This window comes from Thalassophryne amazonica, chromosome 5 (assembly GCF_902500255.1).
Source record: "Thalassophryne amazonica chromosome 5, fThaAma1.1, whole genome shotgun sequence".
Lineage (NCBI taxonomy): Eukaryota > Metazoa > Chordata > Actinopteri > Batrachoidiformes > Batrachoididae > Thalassophryne > Thalassophryne amazonica.
The window spans coordinates 89,633,269-89,658,627 of record NC_047107.1 but is presented as its reverse complement, the minus strand read 5'-3'; the positions used below and the strand labels follow the sequence as shown (position 1 = coordinate 89,658,627).

Sequence of the window (25,359 nt, the reverse complement as noted above, 5' to 3'; positions counted from 1 at the left end):
CTCTGGACTAAATACAAACAACATGGGAAGGTTGTTAAAGGCAAACATACTGGTAGACCAAGGAAGACGTCAAAGCGTCAAGACAGAAAACTTAAAGCAATATGTCTCAAAAATCGAAAATGCACAACAAAACAAATGAGGAACAAATGGGAGGAAACTGGAGTCAACGTCTGTGACCGAACTGTAAGAAACCGCCTAAAGGAAATGGGATTTACATACAGAAAAGCTAAACGAAAGCCATCATTAACACCTAAAGAGAAAAAAAACAAGGTTACAATGGGCTAAGGAAAAGCAATAGTGGACTGTGGATGACTGGATGAAAGTCATATTCAGCGATGAATCTCGAATCTGCATTGGGCAAGGTGATGATGCTGGAACTTTTGTTTGGTGCCGTTCCAATGAGATTTATAAAGATGACTGCCTGAAGAGAACATGTAAATTTCCACAGTCATTGATGATATGGGGCTGCATGTCAGGTAAAGGCACTGGGGAGATGGCTGTCATTACATCATCAATAAATGCACAAGTTTACGTTGATATTTTGGACACTTTTCTTATCCCATCAATTGGAAGGATGTTTGGGGATGATGAAATAATTTTTCAAGATGATAATGCATCTTGCCATAGAGCAAAAACTGTGAAAACATTCCTTGCAAAAAAGACACATAGGGTCAATGTCATGGCCTGCAAATAGTCCAGATCTTAATCCAATTGAAAATCTTTGGTGGAAGTTGAAGAAAATGGTCCATGACAAGGCTCCAACCTGCAAAGCTGATCTGGCAACAGCAATCAGAGAAAGTTGGAGCCAGATTGATGAAGAGTACTGTTTGTCACTCATTAAGTCCATGCCTCAGAGACTGCAAGCTGTTATAAAAGCCAGAGGTGGTGCAACAAAATACTAGTGATGTGTTGGAGCGTTCTTTTGTTTTTCATGATTCCATCATTTTTTCCTCAGAATTGAGTGATTCCATATTTTTTTCCCTCTGCTTGGTTTAAAAAAGTAACCGTTACTGACTGCCACAAATTTTTTCCTGATTTCTTATAGTGTTTCTTAAAGCCAGAAAGTTGCCATTTGAAATTACTTTAGTTTTGTGTCATGTCTGTGATCTGCTTTTTTTCTACAAAATTAAACAACTGAATGAACATCCTCCGAGGCCGGTGATTCCATAATTTTTGCTAGGGGTTATATACTCAACAAAAATATAAACGCAACACTTTTGGTTTTGCTCCCATTTTGTATGAGATGAACTCAAAGATCTAAAACTTTTTCCACATACACAATATCACCATTTCCCTCAAATATTGTTCACAAACCAGTCTAAATCTGTGATAGTGAGCACTTCTCCTTTGCTGAGATAATCCATCCCACCTCACAGGTGTGCCATACCAAGATGCTGATTAGACACCATGATTAGTGCACAGGTGTGCCTTAGACTGCCCACAATAAAAGGCCACTCTGAAAGGTGCAGTTTTATCACACAGCACAATGCCACAGATGTCGTAAGATTTGAGGGAGCGTGCAATTGGCATGCTGACAGCAGGAATGTCAACCAGAGCTGTTGCTCGTGTATTGAATGTTCATTTCTCTACCATAAGCCGTCTCCAAAGGCGTTTCAGAGAATCTGGCAGTACATCCAACCAGCCTCACAACCGCAGACCACGTGTAACCACACCAGCCCAGGACCTCCACATCCAGCATGTTCACCTCCAAGATCGTCTGAGACCAGCCACTCGGACAGCTGCTGAAACAATCGGTTTGCATAACCAAAGAATTTCTGCACAAACTGTCAGAAACCGTCTCAGGGAAGCTCATCTGCATGCTCGTCGTCCTCACGTCCAGTTTGTCGTCGTAACAGACTTGAGTGGGCAAATGCTCACATTCGCTGGCGTTTGGCACGTTGGAAAGGTGTTCTCTTCACGGATGAATCCCGGTTCACACTGTTCAGGAAAGATGGCAGATAGCGTGTGTGGCGTCGTGTGGGTGAGCGGTTTTCTGATGTCAGTGTTGTGGATCGAGTGGCCCATGGTGGCGGTGGGGTTATGGTATGGGCAGGCGTCTGTTATGGACGAAGAACACAGGTGCATTTTATTGATGGCATTTTGAATGCACAGAGATACCGTGACGATATCCTGAGGCCCATTGTTGTGCCATACATCCAAGAACATCACCTCATGTTGCAGCAGGATAATGCACGGCCCCATGTTGCAAGGATCTGTACACAATTCTGGAAGCTGAAAATGTCCCAGTTCTTGCATGGCCGGCATACTCACCGGACATGTCATCCATTGAGCATGTTTGGGATGCTCTGGACCGGCGTATACGACAGCGTGTACCAGTTCCTGCCAATATCCAGCAACTTCGCACAGCCATTGAAGAGGAGTGGACCAACACTCCACAGGCCACAATTGACAACCTGATCAACTCTATGCGAAGGAGATGTGTTGCACTGCATGAGGCAAATGGTGGTCACACCAGATACCGACTGGTATCCCCCCCCCAATAAAACAAAACTGCACCTTTCAGAGTGGCCTTTTATTGTGGGCAGTCTAAGGCACACCTGTGCACTAATCATGGTGTCTAATCAGCATCTTGATATGGCACACCTGTGAGGTGGGATGGATTATCTCAGCAAAGGAGAAGTGCTGACTATCACAGATTTAGACTGGTTTGTGAACAATATTTGAGGGAAATGGTGATATTGTGTATGTGGAAAAAGTTTTAGATCTTTGAGTTCATCTCATACAAAATGGGAGCAAAACCAAAAGTGTTGCGTTTATATTTTTGTTGAGTGTATATATATATATATAGTATTACAAGTAACTAGACATCGGTCTCGCAGGGGACAATATCAACTAGACATAAGTGAAGAGTTAATGTTGCGTGTCCGCGGACATCACAGGCATGGCAGGCAACATACACTTGTTATCAACCAAATGTCATGGACAAAGTGACAAGAATAAATAAAACCACTTACTTATGGAAGGAAATTTTGTCTCCCTTCTTCGTTTGTGGCTTTGCCAACATGTGCAGTTTTCCAGCATATTCCACCTGTTTGTTGACGAGAGTAAATGAGCGTCAGTGCGCACTGCCCACTGAGTTTCCTGGATCCAAAATGGCGACCACGCCTCCTTGCCTGGCCATGGCTCAGTGCGACTGCGGACTCTAATACTCATTATTAACCTCTGTAGTTTCATCCTAGTGTGGATCAGCAGCAGGAACAGATGCTACAAAAAAAATCAGTCCATGAATTTCTCATTTTCTTAAATTTGCTATAGAACAGAGATACTTTCTTGAAATATTTAATTTTTTCTCTGTGAGCTTCACACACTTCATGCTAGAAAACCTGTAACATAGCCTTTTTACCCGAGGCCATCAAATATGGCCATTAGGTTTTGTGAAAGCTTTGCGTCCATCTGTCCGTCTGTCTGTGCTCACCATAGGTCCGGTCCTATTACTGCCAAAATCTTCAAATTAACATGAAACATTCTTGGTACATAGAGCTTGGACAAATTCAAAGACGGCTTTATTTGCACAACTTCCGCTTTTGTCAAAAGCTCATGTACATGCACACGCAAGGCCTCATGCAGACGCCGTTAAAAACTAAATATTGTTTTTTTGATTGATAGAGGGGCTTTATTGAACATGTGAGAATGCAGGGCACTGGAAAGTATGTAAGGCTTTACAAAATTAACCAGGAAATACGGGGTTTCATTATTTAAAATTTTATATATTAAATGAAAAACCTTAAAATCTGACTTTTCATAAGCAGGAAACAAATAAAGTAATGTTATACAGTTACATTTTATTCTCTTGGATACAACTCTAGCAGTAGTATGTAGAACCAGTTGAAGATTTCTATTATGAGTGTATAGATGGCCAGCAAATAAGACATTACAATAATTAGTTGTGACATCTTACTATGATTTAGATGCTTTTTTTCTCCTCCCACTGGGCTTATTAATTGTTATATAAAAATTAATATTCATATAAATATTTGTCTATGAAATTATATTGTCTTAGTCATTTATGTTCTTCTGGTTTTGTTTATTTAAGAAAACTGTATAAACTGTAAATAAAAAAAAATGTACCCACCCACTTTAACTTACTGTTATTTATAGACCTGCACAATAAACTCATGTTCCTCTTGTTTTCTAGGCTGTTTTAATTTATAGTACCCAGGCAGGGGAAAGGAGGACACGGGTTCACACTCTGAGCTTGCGATGCTCACGCCAGCTACAGGACACTTTCAGACACTGCCAGGCCCAAACACTACTTGCCTTTTACTGCAAAAAGAGTAAGAAACACGTACTGTACAATCATGCAATCAAGTAATATTTTTATGCCACAACAAAGAGGTCATAAAACAATGAGTGCTTTTTAGTATTCTTCAAAAACGTCACTCTGTTTTATCTCACTCCTACAAATTTGTCAGACCGTAGGGCAATAATATACATGTGTACTCTAAAATATCTGTTTTAAAATGCCACTTTTTAAAGAGTAAAATCTTTCAAACTTTGTGTCAAAATCTGCCCAGTGTACTGTGCAGTGTTGGAGCGCCCTCTACAGGAGCTGAGAGAAGAACTTCAGATGGAAATAACGGAACTGTTAGCGTCATACCGCAAACACTGCTGCTGTGCTTCTGTGTCTGCTGGACAGGTAAGGTTTGTAATGTGTGTTTGTGTGCCATAAGAACTTCAGATATGGAGGTCATATGTCGAGGTCACGGCTGGTACAGTCATTATGTTTGTAGTTGTTTCAATTTTTTTTTATTGTTGTAACCATGAAATGTTTGATTTCCATGTCCTTTTACAGCTCTAATTCCAATGAAGTTGGGAGTGTAAAATGTAAATTAAAAACAGAATACAATGATTTGCAAATCCTCTTCAACCTATATTCAATTGAATACACCACAAAGACAAGATATTTAATGTTCAAACTGATAAACTTTATTGTTTTTGTGCAAACATTTGCTCATTTTGAAATGGATGCCTGCAACACATTTCAAAAAAGCTGGGACAGTGGTATGTGTACCACTGTGTTATATCACCTTTCATTCTAACAACACTCAGTAAGCATTTGGGAACTGAGGACACTAATTGTTGAAGCTTTGTAGGTGGAATTCTTTCCCATTCTTGCTTGATGTACAACTTCAGTTGTTCAACAATCCGGGGTCTCCGTTGTCATATTTTACGCTTCATAATGCGCCACACATTTTCAATGGGCGACAGGTCTGGACTGCAGGCAGGCTAGTCTAGTACCCGCACTCTTTTACTATGAAGCCACCCTGTTGTAACACGTGAAGAATGTGGCTTGACTTTCAGCATTGATGGTGCCATCACAGATGTGTAAGTTGCCCATGCCATGGGCACTAACACACCCCCCATACCATCACACATGCTGGCTTTTAAACTTTGCGTTGGTAACACTCTGGATGGTCTTTTTCCTCTTTTGTCTGGAGGACACAATGTCCTTGATTTCCAAAAACAATTTGAAATGTGGACTCATCAGACAACAGCACACTTTTCCACTTTGTGTCTGTCCATTTCAAATGAGCTCGGACCCAGAGAAGGCGGCGTTTCTGGATGTTGTTGATGTATGTATGGCTTTTGCTTTGCATGGTAGAGTTTTAACTTGCAGTTGTAGATGTAGCGATGAACTGTGTTAACTGACAGTGGTTTTCTAAAGTGTTCCTGTGCCCACGCGGTTAGATCCTTTGCACAATGATGTCTGTTTTTAATGCAATGCCGCCTGAGGGATCGAAGGTTATGGGCATTCAATGTTGGTTTTCAGCCTTGCTGCTTACGTGTAAAAAGTTCTCCAGATTCTGTGAATCTTCTGATTATATTATGAACTGTAGATGATGGAATCCCTAAATTCCTTGCAATTGAACGTTGTGAAACATTGTTCTTAAACTGTTGGACTATTTTTTCACGCAGTTGTTCACAAAGTGGTGATCTTCACCCCATCTTGCTTGTGAACGGCTGAGCCTTTTGGGGATGCTCCTTTTATACCCAATCTTGACACTCACCCTTTTCCAATTAAACTGTTCACCAGTGGAATGTTCCCAACAGGTGTTCTTTGAGTTGAGCATTCATCAACTTTCCCAGTCTTTTGTTGCCACTGTCCCAGCTTTTTTGAAACATGTTGCAGGCATTTATTTCAAAATGAGCAAATAATTGCACAAAAACAAAAAAGTCTATCAGTTTGAACATTAAATATCTTGTCTTTGTGGTGTATTCAAATGAATATAGGTTGAAGAGGATTTGCAAATCACTGTATTCTGTTTATATTTACATTCACACAACGTCCCAACGTCATTGTAATTTGGGTTGTATTTCAGCCTGATCGTCACCACATGTGAGAAAATGAATCAGGTTGGAACTTTAAGGACTGTTGCTTTTGTGCTCCATAAACCAAGACATTTCAATTTTTTTATTTTTTTATATAGCGCCAAATCACAACAAAACTGCCTCAAGGTCCTTCAAACAAGCAAGATCTAACCTTTACCAACCCCTAGTACAAGCACACAGGCGACAGTGGTAAGGAAAAACTCCCTTTGATATTCAGGAAGAATACTCAAGCAGACCAAACTCAAAGGGGTGACACACTGCTTACGCTATTCTAACACTTACAAGGTTTTTGCAAAGCTTTACAAAGGTGAAGAAACAGAAAACAGGAAATCAAATCAACATAACATAATAACAAAAGAATATGTATTTCATAAGAAGACTACGCAGGCGGTTATGCCACAGGCAGGGGTCATCCAGCATTCCTCATGCCATCCGTGGGCCTGTTCCCATGGCAATGCACATTCCAAACACAGACTGCAATGTACGGCACCAGCTTCAGGCGTGGCATCTCACGGTCAGTCCAGCACCCTGTCTTCAGTAGCCGTCCCACTATCCAAGCCTCGGACAGAGAGATAAACAGCAGAATCAGTCGGATGGAAAAACTACACCTAAGGTATAATTATTACACCTAAGGTATAATAATCAGTAGTAAGCAGAGAAAATACTAATGTGATCGCAGGCTGCTAGCCCTAAGCTTCACTAACAGACCCAGATTTTAGATAAAGTCGAGGCCGACACCTGTTCCATAACTAATAAAATGAATTTAAAAGGATAGGAAGCATAGTTCCATCCTGTGCCAGTATGCTAGCAATATGAAAGGGAAAATAAGTGCTTCTTAAGTCTGGACTTGAAAGTCTCTGCAGAATCTGATTGTTTTATTGATGCAGGGTGATCATTCCACAAAACGTGCACGATAAATGAAAGCGCTGTGGCCCACAGACTCTTTATTCACCCAAGGGACACAATGTAGTCCTGCACCCTGAGAAAGCAAAGTCTGGTTTGGTACGTAGGGTTTAATTAGTTCAGCTAAGTAGGGAGGTGCTAGTCCTTGAATAATTTTGTATGTAGGTAGCAGAACCTTAAAATCCGACCTCACAGAGACAGGAAACCAGTGAAGAGACGCCAAAATCAGTGTAATGTGATCAAACTTTCTGCATCCTGTCAAGAGTCTGGCAGCAGCATCTTGAACCAATTGTAGACCCCTACTGCTGGACTGCAATAGACCAGAAAAAAGAACATTGCAGTAGTCCAGTCGAGAAGAGACAAATGCATGAATCAGGGTCTCTGCATCAGCCATAGACAGGATGGGACGAATCTTTGCTAATTGCTATATTTCACAGGTGGAAGAAAGCAGTCCTTGTAATAACTCTAATGTGTAGGTCAAAGGACAATATAGGATCAAAGATCACCCCAAGGTTCCTCACTTTGTTTGTGTGATGTATGACACACGATCAACCTGATGCTGATGACTCACTTGGACCAAGGACCATCATTTCAAAATTGTTGGAGTTTAAAAGTAAGACATTGTTGTATATCCAGCTTTTTACTGATGGAAGGCAATAAGATGCCAGCTCAGGTTGCACTCCACTGTCTTAGTTGACCAAGTTTAACCATGCCTCCTCATGCCATGGACTTCCTCACACCCTGAGGGGGTGAACATTGTATTTTTGTTGTTCCTGCTCCTCCACTGTTTTTGTGTCTTTGCCACCAGTCTTGCACTCATCCTGGGCATTCTTTGAAATTCAACCATTTGTCTTGACTGTCCTAATTTTTGGGAAATGTCAGACTCTGCTTAAATCCTGGCCTCAGAACCATAACATTTGCAAAGCATAGAGGGATATGCTTTGCAAACTTAATACCCATTACTACATTGTATGACGTTGAAACTGAGGATGGCCTGATGGATGTTCCAGCAATATCAAATATTTTGTCTGCTACCTACAACCTGCGTGGAATGTCTCAAACCTAAACCTACTTCTAGGCATCTTATATATGCTACTCTGGAATCACCCCTAAATCCAAACAGTCCAATTGTCAACCCCACTGAGGTCCTTAGTCTGGGTCTCATTAACATAAGATCACTGTCCTCAAAATCCATGTTGATTCATGATCTATTTATGGATCATCCCTTAGATATGTTTGGGTTATATGAAACCTGGCTTAAACCTACTGCTGTCCTCCCCTTAAATGAGGCCTGCCCACCGGCGTACACATTTAGTCATGCCCCTCATGATGCGAAGCAAGGCAGGAGTGTTGCTGTTATTTATAATTGTAGGTTTAGTTTATTAGCTGTTAGGGGTCATAAATATAATTCATTTGAACATCTGATTCTCCGCTCTACCCACGATGCTACGTATTGCCAAGGTCACAAGAGTAAAAATCAGCTGTATCACTGTATATAGGCCCCCTGGCCCATACTTTGAATTCTTAGATGAATTTGGTGAGTTTAATTCTAACTTGTCAACTAGTTAGGGATGGGTATCGATAACTGGTTCTTTTCAAGAATTGTTAATATATTATTTGATCCTCCGGCATTAATAGCCTTTTTGCTTTACGATTCCCTTATCGGTCCTTCAGAGCGGCCGTTGTTTTTGAGGGTGTTTTATCAGGAAAATGATCATTTCTTTACACTGATTGCAGACCCTGCAGCGGGTCTGTAATCAACAGCTTCTGCAGCGGCTGTTCTTGAATCTTGAAGCAGTGAAGCAGTGCTCCGACCTACTGCTTCATTGGTTCTCTGCTTCACTGCTTTTCAGAAGCGGCAAGTCCGCTTCTTAACCCCTTTCAAAGCCATTTAAATATGTCAGTTGTGAGTCACTTTTGTGCAGATTAAAGTCACTAACTGGGACTCATGTCTTGTTGCGAGCAACAAACGAGAATCATCCTCCGTTCCGTTTGCACAGCTCCAAACACTGTGCCGCTCTCTGCCGAGTCAAGTTAGAGTCTGGTCGGAATTAATAACTTCAGAGCTAATCACCGTTTTAAATCAAATGACACCTCTTTCCAAACGCTGTAACACAGACAACAAACTACAACAGACTAAAACATTTTTTCGTCCCAAATTGACACATCCTGTGTTCTTTATGAATAATATTGAATTGTTGAATTGCAGTGCATCTGCTTGCAAGAGCTCAGCTCAGATCCTATGGAGTTACATTTGTGTCAGTGTCTGAAAGGAAATGCTTTTGAGAAAAATTACAGATTTTGTTTATTTCTGTTTATGTCCAGAGATCAAGGATCCACCATGAACAGATTTTATTTGTGTCCAGAGATCAAAGATCCAGTGACCAATTTCATATTTATTTATTTTAAGACTCAATAAAATGTTGTTGACATAGAAAACCTGTAAAGCCTACTTTTAATACACAGAAAATTCACAGGAGGTATTGATAAGGAATGGGATCGATAAGCGGAATCGATAATGGCATCGATATCGATAAAATCTTATCAATACCCATCCCTACAACTAGTGCAGATAACATTCTGATTGATGGTATTCATACAAACAAGCCTTCTGATCCCCTCTACAAATCCTATATGGAAATTATGGATGTATTAGGATTTCAGCAATGTATTCAGGACTCGACGCACATTAGTGGAAATACCCTGGATTTGGTTCTCGCATGCAGTATTGCTGTCACAAATATTGACATCATGCCTCTTGCATCAGTGGTCTCTGATCACTCACTTGTTAAGTTTACACCCACTAAACATTAGACGTCTTATGGATGTTCTATGGACCCTACAAATGCAATATGGATATGATCTGCATGTTAATAAGACATCAATCAATCAATCAACTTTTTTCTTATATAGCGCCAAATCACAACAAACAGTTGCCCCAAGGCGCTCCACATTGCAAGGCAAGGCCATACAATAATTATGAAAAACCCCAACGGTCAAAACGACCCCCTATGAGCAAGCACTTGGCAACAGTGGGAAGGAAAAACTCCCTTTTAACAGGAAGAAACCTCCAGCAGAACCAGGCTCAGGGAGGGGCAGTCTTCTGCTGAGACTGGTTGGGGCTGAGGGAAAAAAACAGGAAAAAGACATGCCGTGAAGGGGGGCAGAGATCGATCACTAATGATTAAATGCAGAGTGATGCATACGGAGCAAAAAGAGAAATAAACAGTGCATCATGGGAACCCCCCCACAATCTACGTCTAAAGCAGCATAACCAAGGGATGGTCCAGGGTCACCCGATCCAGCCCTAACTATAAGCCTTAGCGAAAAGGAAAGTTTTAAGCCTAATCTTAAAAGTAGAGAGGGTATCTGTCTCCCTGATCTGAATTGGGAGCTGGTTCCACAGGAGAGGAGCCTGAAAGCTGAAGGCTCTGCCTCCCATTCTACTCTTACAAACCCTAGGAACTACAAGTAAGCCCGCAGTCTGAGAGCGAAGCGCTCTAATGGGGTAATATGGTACTACGAGGTCCCTAAGATAAGATGGGACCTGATTATTCAAAACCTTATAAGTAAGAAGAAGAATTTTAAATTCTATTCTAGAATTAACAGGAAGCCAATGAAGAGAGGCCAACACGGGTGAGATATGCTCTCTCCTTCTAGTCCCCGTCAGTACTCTAGCTGCAGCATTCTGAACCAACTGAAGGCTTTTTAGGGAACTTTTAGGACAACCTGATAATAATGAATTACAATAGTCCAGCCTAGAGGAAATAAATGCATGAATTAGTTTTTCAGCATCACTCTGAGACAAGACCTTTCTGATTTTAGAGATATTGCGTAAATGCAAAAAGGCAGTCCTACATATTTGTTTAATATGCGCTTTGAATGACATATCCTGATCAAAAATGACTCCAAGATTTCTCACAGTATTACTAGAGATCAGGGAAATGCCATCCAGAGTAACGATCTGGTTAGACACCATGCTTCTAAGATTTGTGGGGCCAAGTACAATAACTTCAGTTTTATCTGAGTTTAAAAGCAGGAAATTAGAGGTCATCTAATGTTTAGTGGGTACTTTCGCTGCTGGACTGCCTGATATTTTAGCTTCACGTTTGGAAAATGCCCAATCAGTAGACAGTCTTGTGGACAGTTTAAACTCAACGCTCAAAACTACACCTGACATGATTGCACCACCTATATTAAAACCACCCACCCCCCAAAAAACAAAGTCACCTTTGTTCACTTGGTTCACATGGTTACTTGTGTGACCTCAGGCATAGAGGCCATAGGTCTAGAATGGGAATGGCGTAGTTCAAAATTAGCATTCCACCTTGCGTGGCGTGATGCTATCTTAGACTACAACCCCAATTCCAATGAAGTTGGGACGCTGTGTAAAATGTAAATAAAAACAGAATACAATGATTTTCAAATCCTCCTCAACCTATATTCAATTGAATACACCACGAAACAAGATATTTAATGTTCAAACTGAGAAACTTTGTTGTTTTTGTGCAGTTATTTGCTCATTTTGAAATGGATGCCTACAACATATTTCAAAAAAGTTGGGACGGGGCAACAAAAGACTGGGAAAATTGATGAATGTTCAAAGAACACCTAATTGTTAACAGGTGAGTGTCATGATTGGGTATAAAAGGAGCATCCCCAAAAGGCAAAGATGGGGTGAGGATCACCACTTTGTGAACAACTGCATAAAAAATAGTCCAACATTTTAAGAACAGTGTTTCTCAATGTTCAGTTGCAAGGAACTTCAGGATTCCAGCATCTACAGTCCATAATACAATCAGAAGATTCAGAGAATCTGGAGAACTTTCTACATGTAAGCGTCAAGTCCAAAAACCAACATTGAATGCCCGTGACCTTTGATCCCTCAGGCAGCACTGCATTAAAAACTGACATCATTGTGTCAAGGATCTTACAGCGTGGGCTCAGCAACACTTCAGAAAACCATTGTCAGTTAACACAGTTCGTCGCTACATCTACAAGTGTAAGTTAAAACTCTACCATGCAAAGTAAAAGCCATACATCAACAACATCCAGAAACACCGCCGCCTTCTCTGGGCCCAAGGTCATTTGAAATGGACAGACGCAAAGTGGGAAAGTGTGCTGTGGGCTGATGAGTCCACGTTTCAAATTGTTTTTGGAAATCATGGACGTCGTGTCCTCTGGACAAAAGAAGTTACCATTTACCAGTGCAAAGTTCAAAAGCCAGCATCAGTGATGGTATGGGGTGTGTTCGTGCCCATGGCATGGGCAACTTACACATCTGTGATGGCACCATCAATGCTGAAAGGTACATCCAGGTTTTGGAGCAACACATGCTGCCATCCAAGCAACGTCTTTTTCAGGGACATCCCTGCTTATTTCAGCAAGACGCCACATTCTCACATGTTACAACAGTGTGGCTTCGTAGTAAAAGTATGCAGGTACTAGACTGACCTGCCTGCAGTCCAGACCTGTCGCCCATTGAAAATGTGTGGCACATTATGAAGCGCAAAATTTGACAATGGAGATCCCAGACTGTTGAACAACTGAAGTCATATATCAAGCAAGAATGGGAAAGAATTCCACCTACAAAGCTTCAACAATTAGTGTCTTCAGTTCTCAAAGACTTATTGAGTGTTGTTAGAAGGAAAGGTGATGTAACACAGTGGTAAACATACCACTGTCCCAGCTTTTTGAAACATGTTGCAGGCATCCATTTCAAAATGAGCAAATATTTGCACAAAAACAATAACGTTTATCAGTTTGAACATTAAATATCTTGTCTTTGTGGTGTATTCAATTGAATATAGGTTGAAGAGGATTTGTAAATCATTGTATTCTGTTTTTATTTACATTTTTCACAACATCCCAACTTCATTGGAATTGGGGTTGTATAAGCATGCACTGCTGGCTACAAAGTGGACCTATTGCTCTGATTTGATCAACAAAAACAAACATAACTCAAAGTTCTTGTTCAACAGGGTGGCAACACTTATTCATGGACAACCACCTGTAATTCGCTCTCCTTTTAGAGCACAAGATTTTTTCGATTACTTTGAGAAGACAATATACAACATAAGGTCAAACATATCTCAGCATGCCTTAACCCAGCCACTATACCCTGCTATTGAGGTGGGTGCCATCACTGAGGTATTACCTAAATTTACAGAATTTGATAGTATCTCAATAGGTGTGCTGATGAAACAAATACTAAGCCACCACCTGCTTATTTGTTCCCATACCAACACAACTGTTTAAGGACCTGTGGCCCACTCTTGGGCCGACTGTGCTGGAAATTATTAATCTGTCATTACCCTTTAGATCTGTTCCTAAATGTTTCATATCTGCAGTGATTAAACCATTACTTAAGAAGTCTCATTTTGACCCTAATATATTGAAAAACTATAGGCTGATATCAAATCTATCATTTTGCTCTAAAATTCTGGAAAAAGTGGTTTCACGGCAGCTCGTGGACTATCTTACTGAGAATAATCTCTTTGAGCCACTGCAGTCTGCTTTTAGAAAATATCATTCCACAGAGACGGCTCTCACTAAAGTGGTGAATGATCTTCTGCTTGCATTGGATTCAGACACCACTACAGTTCTGGTGCTGTTAGATCTTGGTGCTGTTTGATCCAGTGGATCACCATACTCTACTCGATAGGTTGGAGAATCATTTTGGGATTACTGAGAATGCCCTTGCATGATTGACATCATACCTGACCAGTTGTTCTCACTGTGTTTTGTACAGTAACACTACCTCTAACCTTAGTGACATGAAATTTGGGGTTCCACAGGGGTCCATCTTAGGTCCCCTGCTTTTCTTGGGCACATATTGTGACATTTTGGGATTACCTTTCACTGCTATGCTGATGATGCTCAGTTATACATGCCGATAACTGCTGGTAATCTCATCCACATAAAATCCTTAGAAGATTGCCTTGCATCAGTGAAAAGCTGGATCTCGAGAAATTTCCTACTTTTAAACTCTGACAAGACTGAAATGATGGTTCTTGGTCCAGTGAGACATCGGCATCAATTTGACCAGCTAATGCTTAGCCTAGACTTGTGTGACATACATCACACTGACACAGTGACGAACCTTGGGGTGATTTTTGATTGTACGTTGTCCTTTGACATCCACATTAGAGATATTATGAGGACTGCTTTCTTCTACCTGCAAAATATTGCGAAGATTCGTCCCATCCTGTCTGTGGCTGATGCTGAGATTCTGATTCATGCGTTTGTCTCTTCTTGATTGGACTACTGCAATGCTCTATTTTCTGGTTTCCCGCAGTCCAGCATTAGGGCTCTCCAGTTGGTTCAAAATGCTGCTGCCAGACTTCTGACAGGAAGCAGAAAGTTTGACCACACTACACCTATTTTGGCATCTCTTCACTGGCTTCCTGTCCCTGTGAGAACAGATTTTAAGGTTCTGCTATTAACCTATAAAATTATTCACGGACTGGCACCTCCCTACTTAGCTGACCTAATTAAAACCTACGTACTGGCCCTGGCTCTGCCTTCTCAGTTTGTAGAAGTACTTTGTGTCCCTAGGGTGAATAAGACGTCTGCGGGTCACTGAGCTTTCTCTTATTGTGCGCCTGCTTTGTGGAATGATCTCTGTGCGTCAATAAAACCGTCAGATTCTGTTGAGACTTTCAAGTCCAGGCTTAAACACACACTTATTTTCCCTTTTGTTTGGCTACCATACTGGCATAGTATGTTACTATGCTTTTTACTCTTTTAAATTCATTTTTTTTACTAAATGGAGTGAGTTGTGTCATCAACTTTATCTAAAGTCTGGGTCTTTTAGTCTTCGCTATATTTCGCAGGTGGAAAAGCTCCGATCACCGGCCACTGACCCTAAGTGGCCTTAGTATTTCTTTTGTTTTTCTTGTTGCTTAATGATGACAAATTTTACTGTATTTGTTGTCTTTTTGCTGTCTGATCCTGTTTTTTTTTTTCTCTCTCTCTCGCTCTCTGTTTGAGGTGCAGCTCCATCCAGAAGTGGGAGTGGGTGTAACTGAAGTGGATGTCTCCTTCTGCAAATCTCCCATCCTGTACGCCAGCATGGACTTCCAAAATTTCCTGTATATTTGTATTGTCAGTTGTGTCAGTAGCACCCTTTTGAGTCTGGTCTGCTTAATGCTGCATTTACACATAACGACGACAAGTCACGAATGCCACAAAGTTTACATTCTTGTCCGCTGATCACGAATGTGGGGGGGGCAGAGGCGTCAGGTGTCCTCAGGAACTGCTGCAACCTGTTACCACACGTTACGATTAATGGCACGTGTTGCTGGAGAAATATCATGAACCATTACGCACGGTCAAGAATAGTGTTCCGTGTTGTTGCGCGCTATTGCGCATAACAGCGCATCGTTAAGTTCTGTCATGTTGTGAACGAGGTGAATTGTCTCCACACACACACCCATATTCATTCGTTCTCCAGCTCGTCGGTTACAACAGCAGGTGGAACACCTGCAGGAGCGTCCTGAGGAGCTTCAGCAGGAACTGTGGAACGACACTTGGAGCCGAGTTTAATTGTGCCCACGTGACAGAAAACTGATTCGTCGTGGCGCGCAGTGAAATGTGACGCCGCGTTACAAGTTGTGTCAAAACTTGACAGTTTCCGTGTCACTTTGTAATAACGCGTGACAGTTTGGGCTCCAAGAACCATCACAGGAAACACTATGAACGTTGTCACGTTCTATTAAGGATCACTACTCATCGAGACGGATCAATACGCTCAGTTGCGACCTCCACGACGTGAGACGAAATGAGGGTGGTGTGTGACATTCATGGAAGATTTTTTGACAGGCAAAAACATGCTCCACGAATATCAAGAATATCGCGCACCAACACGCACTATTAAGAAACATATTCAGATGCGTTAAGTCACATTAAGAATGTCAGGAATGTGTCACAAATGACAGAAAAATGACATTCGTAACGCGTCTTGGTTATGTGTAAACGCACCTTAAGGTTTCTTCCTCAGATCAACAGAGGGACTTTTTCCTTACCACTGTTGCCTGTGTACTTGCTCTAGTGGTTGGTAAGGTTAGACCTTACTTGTGTGAAGCGCCTTGAGTCATCTTTGTTGTGATTTGGTGCGATATAAATGGAATAAATTAAATTGAATGAGATTACCAGCAGTTATCGGCATGTGCAACTGAGTATCATCAGCATAGCAATGGAAAGTAACCCCAGGTATTCAGATTATTTGAAATGTTTCTTTCTGCGTGTGTCTTCCAGCTGGTCCTCCCTCAGTTCCTGCGAGCTCTTCCGGTCTACATCAACAGCCTGAGGAAGAGTGAGGTGCTGTTGCCAGGTCTGAGGAGCTCCATCCACCAGCGGCTACAGCAGCGCTGTCAGGCGCTCAGCATGAACCCCAGCAACACCGCCACACTCTTCTACCCTCTGCTGCTGCCTCTGGTCAGTGTGTGTCTAGACACAGAGAGACTGAGGGCCACACAGTCCAGTTGCTCAAATTTCAATTTGATGTAACGGCATGAAATGCATCAGACATTGACATGAGACGCACTAAATCGACTGTTACAGTATTAGTCTCAGACATATGGTGGATGTATTTTTTTTTTTTTTTCAATAATCAGGCCTATTTGAAAGAAAAACATTATACAAGGTGGTTGATTAAGTAACACAGTCTTGGAATTCCTGGATTTTATGACATCAAATCAAACTATAAGACAGGCTTCTTTAAAAAAAAAAAAAAAAAAAGTTCTTGCTCATTAAAGCGTCTCAAACATGATTAACATTTCCAAAGTACAAATTACTGCCTGCATTTGAAGTTGAACTTGTCAGTTTTTTTTTTTTTTTTTTTCATTTTCAAAGCAGAGCCTTGGTCCGGTGACCACCAAGGCCTCCGCTGCTTGTTTAAAATCACAAATGTCAGATGTTGTGCAGAGATTGAGATACGTTTCTGCTGAATTTTACTTTTTTATTTTTTATACCCTGCATCCACAGCCATTGGACGGATCCAGTCCTCCAAATCCAGAGGAAGTGCAGCGCTGCACAGCCGTCAGCCTGGACTCCAGAGGTCTTTATCTGGTGCACACACCCCTCACCCTGCTGCTGTGGGTCGGTGCTAATGTCCCAGCATGCACTCTGATGGAGCTCTTCAACACCAGCTGCTTCTCCTCCCTGCTGTCTGGAGAGGTGAGACGTTCAAAGCACGTGTGTACTGGAGACAAAACTGTTAAAGATTTTATAAAAAATTCACATACAGGTGTTCAGAAACACAGTATAGTGTTTTGAAATAAGTCAGTAATGTTCTGTTTTGATTTACTTTAATGCTCGTATGACACTGTGGAATCGACAACCAAAGATCGTACGGGAAGCCTGAAAACAAACAAGTGCTTTCATGTTTCCAACTTTAATGATCAGCAGTTTACATTCATCTGTTCATCTTTTTAGCAACATAATACACATGAATACAAATTTGATGAAAATTGATTGTTGTTGAAATCTGTAGTTTTGACGCCATTGTGCTTGACAGACGTGTTTGCTCTTATACACTCTGTAACTTTGAAGTTTAGTCCTGCCAGGAACTTGTGACGTCATCTGCTGCACTTCACACAGTCGCCACAAAGGAGGAGCTCATTTTTCTCTCACTTTTCCAACAAGGGGTTACTCACCTGAATGCAGGATTATTTGGGTTCTACCTTACAGGATTTTGCAGCAAAGCGTTTTGTTACCTTCACCAATGAAGTTGGAGGAGGTTATGTTTTCACCTCTGTTTGTTTGTTTGTCTATGACCAGCCTGGAGCCCCCAATTATATTGTTATGAAATTTTTTCTGAATATTCATATCCTGATGAGCAAGAACTGTTTCAGTTTTCAAGGTAAAATGTAAAGTCAGGAAAAATCTTCAAAAATTGGAAAATCCCTATCCTTTAACATTGAATTAATTTTCAAAATTCATAACTCTGTCAATAAAGATCAATTTTCTTTCATATTTGAGAGCATTATGTAGGATGGTATCCTTTATCGACGCACAGTGTTTGATCCACATCTGATCCAGATTACAGATTTTGTGGCCATTTAAATTTAACATTGAAAACCCCATTTAATGTATATTTTACATTATATCTTAAACAAACATGGCCCAGTCACTCTCATATTTGAAAGAGAGGTGTAGACTGGCACTCACTGACAAAATTTTATCTGAATTTGATCCAGATTATGGATTTTGTGGACATGTGTATTTAATATTGAAAAGCCCATTTGTTGTACATTTTGCATTGTGTCTCAGTCAAAAGTGCTTTAATCACTCTCATTTGTGAGAATGAGATGAGATCAACATGTGATCCGTACTACGGATTTAGTGGATATTTGATTTATATATATATATATATATATATATATATATACGAGGGCTGTCAATAAAGTATAGGTCCTTTTTATTTTTTTCAAAAACTATATGGATTTCATTCATATGTATTTACGTCAGACATGCTTGAACCCTCGTGCGCATGCATGAGTTTTTCCACGCCTGTCGGTGACGTCATCCACCTGTGAGCGCTCCTTGTGGGAGGAGTCGTCCAGCCCCTCGTCGGAATTCCTTTGTCTGAGAAGTTGCTGAGAGACTGGCGCTTTGTTTGATCAAAATTTTTTCTAAATCTGTGAGGCACATCGAAGTGGACATGGTTCAAAAAATTAAGCTGGTTTTCGGTGAAAATTTTAACGGCTGATGAGAGATTTTGAGGTGATACTGTCGCTTTAAGGACTTCCCACGGTGCGAGACGTCTCGCAGCGCTCCGAGGCGCCGTCGTCAGCCTGTTTCAAGCTGAAAACCTCCACATTTCAGGCTCTATTGATCCAGGACGTCGTGAGAGAACAGAGAAGTTTCAGAAGAAGTGTCCGCGCATCGGGACGCAGCCGGCGCGGTGCGGCGGCACAGGAAAAACACCTCTGTGTTGATAACCATTTGTAAAATCCAGGCGGCTTTTGATGGCTTTCAGTGGAGTGAGTATCTGAGAAATTGTTTAACAGTTGGGCATGTTCCAACTTGTCCTTAAGGCTTCCAACAGAGGTGTTTTTCCTGTGGCGGAGCGTCGCAGCGGCTGCAAGCCGACCCTGCAATCCGTCCGCACGTCTTTCATTAAAAAAATCTCCTTTAACAGTGGAATATCCGGATACGAGGTCTGTCCATAAAGTATCGTACCTTTTTATTTTTTTCAAAAACTATATGGATTTCATTCATATGTTTTTACGTCAGACATGCTTGAACCCTCGTGCGCATGCGTGAGTTTTTCCATGCCTGTCGGTGACGTCATTCGCCTGTGAGCACGCCTTGTGGAAGGAGTGGTCCCGCCCCCTCGTCGGATTTTCATTGTCTGGAAATGGCGGAATGAAAAGGACTTTTTTTCCATCAGAATTTTTTCAGAAGCTGTTAGAGACTGGCACCTGGAAACCATTCGAAAAATTTATCTGGCTTTCAGTGAAAATTTTACGGGCTTCACAGAGAATAAGGACTTTAACTACAGGTTTAAGGACCCCTTTAAAGGACGGTCGGTGCGCCGCGCTGCGAGCTGCGACGATGCGGCACAAACCACTGGATCATTTCTAAGCTGATGGCTCTGTGGATACGAGACCGTCGTGTGCTCTTTCTCTGGTTATCACAAGACCTGGACATCAGCCATTTTCCGGCAGATTTCACTTTTAACAAGAGATTTTGTCATGGAAAGCCGCGCAGAGGCTTCGCGCGTCACGACCGATTCACTGATGAAGCAAGACAAAGGAACACCTCCGTTTCGGAGTGTTAGAGGACAAGTTGGGACATGTCTATCTCGGCTTTCAGTGCTTACCAGTCGAGTGAGTATAAAAGAACTTGTGGAGAGCTGGACATGTCCCAACTTGTCCTCTAACACTCCGAAACGGAGGTGTTCCTTTGTCTCGCTTCATCAGCGAATCGGTCGTGACGCGCGAAGCCTCCGCGCGGCTTTCCATGACAAAATCTCTTGTTAAAAGTGAAATCTGCCGGAAAATGGCTGATGTCCAGGTCTTGTGATAACCAGAGAAAGAGCACACGACGGTCTCATATCCACAGAGCCATCAGCTTAGAAATGATCCAGTGGTTTGTGTTGCAGCTCGCAACGCGGCGCACCGACCGTCCTTTAAAGGGGTCCTTAAACCTGTAGTTAAAGTCCTTATTCTCTGTGAAGCCCGTAAAATTTTCACTGAAAGCCAGATAAATTTTTCGAATGGTTTCCAGGTGCCAGTCTCTAACAGCTTCTGAAAAAATTCTGATGGAAAAAAAGTCCTTTTCATTCCGCCATTTCCAGACAATGAAAATCCGACGAGGGGGCGGGACCACTCCTTCCACAAGGCGTGCTCACAGGCGAATGACGTCACCGACAGGCGTGGAAAAACTCACGCATGCGCACGAGGGTTCAAGCATGTCTGATGTAAAAACATATGAATGAAATCCATATAGTTTTTGAAAAAAATAAAAAGGTACGATACTTTATGGACAGACCTCGTAAAATGCTGAAACCAACTTCTCTGTTCTCTCACGATGTCCTGGATCAATAGAGCCTGAAATGTGGAGGTTTTCAGCTTGAAACAGGCTGACGACGGCGCCTCGGAGCGCTGCACGACGTCCCACTGCGTGGGAAGTCCTTAAAGCGACAGTATCACCTCAAAATCTCTCATCAGCCGTTAAAATTTTCACCGAAAATCAGCTTAATTTTTCGAACCGTGTCCACTTCGATGTGCCTCACAGGTTTAGAAAAAATTTTGATCAAACAAAGCGCCAGTCTCTCAGCAACTTCTCAGACAAAGGAATTCCGACGAGGGGCTGGACGACTCCTCCCACAAGGAGTGCTCACAGGCGGATGACGTCACCGACAGGCGTGGAAAAACTCACACATGCGCACGAGGGTTCAAGCATGTCTGACGTAAAAACATATGAATGAAATCCATATAGTTTTTGAAAAAAATTAAAAGGACTTATACTTTATTGACAGACCTCGTATATATCTTTTGTCCATGTTTTTTGTTTGTTCTTCCAAATATATGCTGGTTGTTAGTGCCAACATAACTCCACTCCAGTAGCATTGTGGAAAGTACCTGTTGCTCACCACAAGGGGTAGCACAGAGTGTGTGGGCGTGTCTCACTCAGTGAGCAGGACTCCAGATTTGCTACATAGGTCACAGAAGTCCAGTTCAGGCCCAAAACCTTGCTTCTCGCAAGTGAGTAACATCGTACAGATCTACAGAATTGTGAGGTTGTTTAATATTAAAATCCTAAACACATATAACTATCAAACATTTTCCACACTTTAACTGATTTAAGTTATATTAAATTTTAAAATGTAACAAAAAAAGTGTAAAAAGAAATGCCCAACTTTGTTGATAAGTGTCACAGCCAGTCCAGGTGGGCGTTGGATCATCGCTGATGATTGTGAAATGTTAATTTGTGATGTTATTGATGATTTTTTTTTTTTTTCTTCCCAGTTCAAGCTGCCTGAGCTGGAAAACACTCTGTCCATAAATGTCAGGTCTCTCATCAACACACTGAACTCAGAAGCAAAATGTGCCCGCAAGGTGAGCTGCTGCTGATCACCCATCAGTATTAAACATGTGTGATTATGTACTGTGTATTCAATGGTATGATGACTTTTCAGATATAACTAATGATGAGCCTCTGAGATTAAAACCATTTATTTCATATAAATCAAAACAACTTGACCTTAACTGCAGGAATTTCATAGTCAGCCTTTTTCAGGAACTTTTACAGGTTTTATTGATGTTGTTATAACACATAATTTTAAAATAAAATATCTGCATATATATATGTGTGTGTGTGTGTGTGTGTGTGTACACTGTATGTGATACAAACATTTTAGGCACCATAGAATGTTATTAAAGATGCTTTATCATGTCGGCAAATCAAATTGAATTTTAACAGCATTGCCACAGTGTGGCTATATAAAAAAAGCACAAATTAAAACACAAAACAGTCACCAACAACTGAGCATGTCTGAGACGTCACTTATAGCCATCACTAAGAAATACAAACTATATGGTCAGTATGTCTGGAGTGGGCAAAACTGAGGGAATTATTGTCTTGTGTGTGTGTGGGTGTGTGTCAGCTGTGGGTGGTAAAGCAGGGAGACACTTGTAAGGACATCCTACAGTGCCATCTGGTGGAGGACAAGAGCCCGAATGGAGGTGCGTCCTACGCGGACTTCCTGTACCACGTCCATGTCACCTCTGTCAGGCTGCTGCAGTGATCGGAGCGATGTTCTGACTGCTGACATTTGAGTTGACGACACTGCAGCCCATTTGGCTTAAAAAACAGAAAAATGGAGCAGAAATATTACTTGACATTATTCTTATTTAAAGGCATGTCAGTGCATGAGAGAGTGTATTTGTACATTGAGTAATTGTATTGACTTGAATAGTGCTGTGATATAACAGGTCTGTACTACTGTGAAAATTAATTTAGCAATAATTCACATTATTGCAGTTGTGTAACTCTGAGCTGATGTATTTGTAATGTTCAGTTTGTGATGTGTGCACATCATTTCCTGAAATAAATAAACTGGTACTTTAAGGTATTCCATTTGTTTTTCTTGTCTAGAAAAAGGTTTGCTCATACTAAACGGACACAGACTTCATCTGTAAATGAATAATTAAAAAAGATTTAATTGACACGTGAAAATCTTAATTGACAGTTTAAAGTTGTAGTTGACAATTAAAAGTCTTAATTGATTGGCAGGCGAAAGTCTTGACAGATGAAAGTCTTGATTGACAGGAGAAAGTTGTTTTTGACAAATGAGTCTTAACTGGCGGGTGAAAGTCTTAACTGACAGATACTCTTATGTGAAATACAGGTATTATTTCTCACAGTGTGCAGAAAACACTCACCTCCCCCCCCATACTGTACTTCATCGGCCATATAGTCGGTCTCCTAGAGCGCCATCTGCTAGAGGGGCGTTGCTGCAAGCCCTAAAAAACACAAACAAAAAACATTACAGCCATCACATTAAGGCTTGTCTGATTGTCCAGGGCAAGTAAAAATGTGATCAGCACAGATCTTTTATAACCTTTCCTGAATCGATAAGTCCAACGTCTTTCTAAAGTGGTCAAATCATTTATTTTTTTTGGTGTCATTGCAGGTTTCGGAGCTTTCCCAACAGTGCGCGTGCATGTTGTGACCGTAGCCTGCGAAAAACAGTCTCGCATGAGTGAAACATTTATGCAAAAACTGCATTGACAAATCTGCCCTGTTGATGAAAACTGATCAATAAGATAAGAATCGATGAGAATCCATTTGATAAAGGTGTTTTTTGATCAGTCAGTTGATTCAATTAAAAAAAGAAATCCGCCTTTCACTCCAGAGGGTCGACACACATCGTTGTGTGTTTAACAAAAATACACAAACACAATGCTTCATTTTAAATAGGCAACAAGCAGACAGCAAAGCCAGAATATTTGCAGAGGAATTTTTAAAATGGTGACACAAGCACCAAATCCGGCACAAATACTTCTTAGACATTACTCGTTTGAAAAAACAGATTGGCCACTTGAATTTTCAAAAGGCAACCAGGCAGGGATCAATTCAAAAATTACATAGGGGTCAAAATTTTAAAACGGTCCAATCATATTAAAAACTATACCACCTTATTTGTCTGATCCTAAAGATTCCCAAAAGGTATAGTTTGGACTATCTGTGACTAACTGTTCTGGAGTTACGGCAAGAATGGTGACAAAGGTCAAGTTCAGTTTGTACAGGGGTCAAAAGTTAAAGTTGCTCCAATTTTGCTAAAAAGTGATGCAAATTATTGGTTGACCCAATAGGATTATTAAATGGAATAGTTTTGACTGTGTTGAATGTTTGGTCTGCAAAGTAAAGGTCAAAAAATGTCGACATCCATTGGATTCTATGACATGTCACATATGTTACCCTGTAACGTGATAACTAGCATGACACATGGTGCAAACTATTCCTTTCCAATCAAACTATTGTGAAATGGGAAGAAGGGTCTTAGTCACCGAGGTGACCAAGAACCGGATGGTCACTGTCAGAGCTCCAGTATTCCTCTGTGGAGAGAGGAGAACTTTGGAGAAGGACAACCATCTCTGCAGCAATCCAACAATCATACCTGTATGGTAGAGTGGCCAGATGGAGGCCACTCCTTAGCAGCATGGTAGCTTAGTGATTAGCACTGTTGCCTTACAGCAAGAAGGTCATGGGATTGATTTCCACCTGTGGCCTTTCTCTGTGGAGTTTGCATGTTCTCGCCGTGTTTGCGTGGGTTCCTCTGGGTGCTCCGGCATCCTCCCACATCTAAAGACATGCAGGTTAGGTGGACTGGAAACTTAAAAATTGTCCCGGTTTCCCTTGTAAAAGAGATCTCAATCTTAATGGGACTAACCTGGTTAAATAAAGATTAAATAAATAAAAAGGCACATGGCAGCCTGCCTGAAGTTTGCCAGAAAGCACCTGAAGGACTCTCAGACCATGAGAAACAAAATTCTCTGGTCTGATGACACAAAGATTGAACTCTGGTGTGAATGCCAGGCGTCATGTCTGGAGGAAACCAGGCACCATCCCTATAGTGAAGCGTGGTGGCAGCATCATGCTGTGGGGATGTTTTTCAGCAGCAGGAACTGGGAGACTAGTCAGGATTGAGGGAAAGATGAATTAATGTACAGAGACATCCTGGATGAAAACCTGCTCCAGAGCGCTCTTGACCTCAGACTGGGGCGACGGTTCATCTTTCAGTAGGACAGTGACCCAAAACACACAGCCAAGATATCCAAGGACAACTCTGTGAATGTCTGAGTGGCCCAGCCAGAGCCCAGACCTGAATCTGATTGAACATCACTGGAGAGATCTGAAAATGGCTGTTTTTTTTTTTTATTTGTAATAAAAAAAAAAAAACTTTTTCATGTTGTTATTATGGGGTGTTGTGAATCGAATTTTGAAGGGAAAAATTATTTCCCTCCATTTTATAGTAAATGTGGAAAAAGTGAAGTGCCGTAAATACTTTCCGAATGCACTGTAAATAAACGTATCAGTTATGATGATCCATCCATCCATCCATTTTCTTCCGCTTTAGCCGGGTCGCGG

The 25,359-nt window shown here is 41.3% G+C and overlaps 2 protein-coding genes across 2 annotated transcripts in view; both read left to right on the top strand.

Annotated features, from left to right (window-relative positions):
- The window catches only part of si:dkey-13n15.2 (protein transport protein Sec24C), a 64,906-nt gene extending 42,320 nt beyond the window's left edge, over positions 1 to 22,586 (top strand). Inside the window, exons 14-19 of the mRNA XM_034170825.1 lie at positions 4,157 to 4,295; positions 4,536 to 4,657; positions 16,513 to 16,692; positions 17,242 to 17,433; positions 21,735 to 21,824; positions 22,373 to 22,586. Of these exons, the coding sequence (XP_034026716.1) occupies positions 4,157 to 4,295; positions 4,536 to 4,657; positions 16,513 to 16,692; positions 17,242 to 17,433; positions 21,735 to 21,824; positions 22,373 to 22,513 (864 nt within the window). The 3' untranslated portion in view covers positions 22,514 to 22,586. The remainder of the gene's footprint in view (positions 1 to 4,156; positions 4,296 to 4,535; positions 4,658 to 16,512; positions 16,693 to 17,241; positions 17,434 to 21,734; positions 21,825 to 22,372) is intronic.
- Positions 22,587 to 23,243: 657 nt separating this feature from the next.
- camk2b1 (calcium/calmodulin-dependent protein kinase (CaM kinase) II beta 1) overlaps positions 23,244 to 25,359 on the top strand; it is a 210,596-nt gene continuing 208,480 nt past the window's right edge. Inside the window, exon 1 of the mRNA XM_034170826.1 lies at positions 23,244 to 23,256. The gene's annotated coding sequence lies outside the window, so the exon portion shown is untranslated. The remainder of the gene's footprint in view (positions 23,257 to 25,359) is intronic.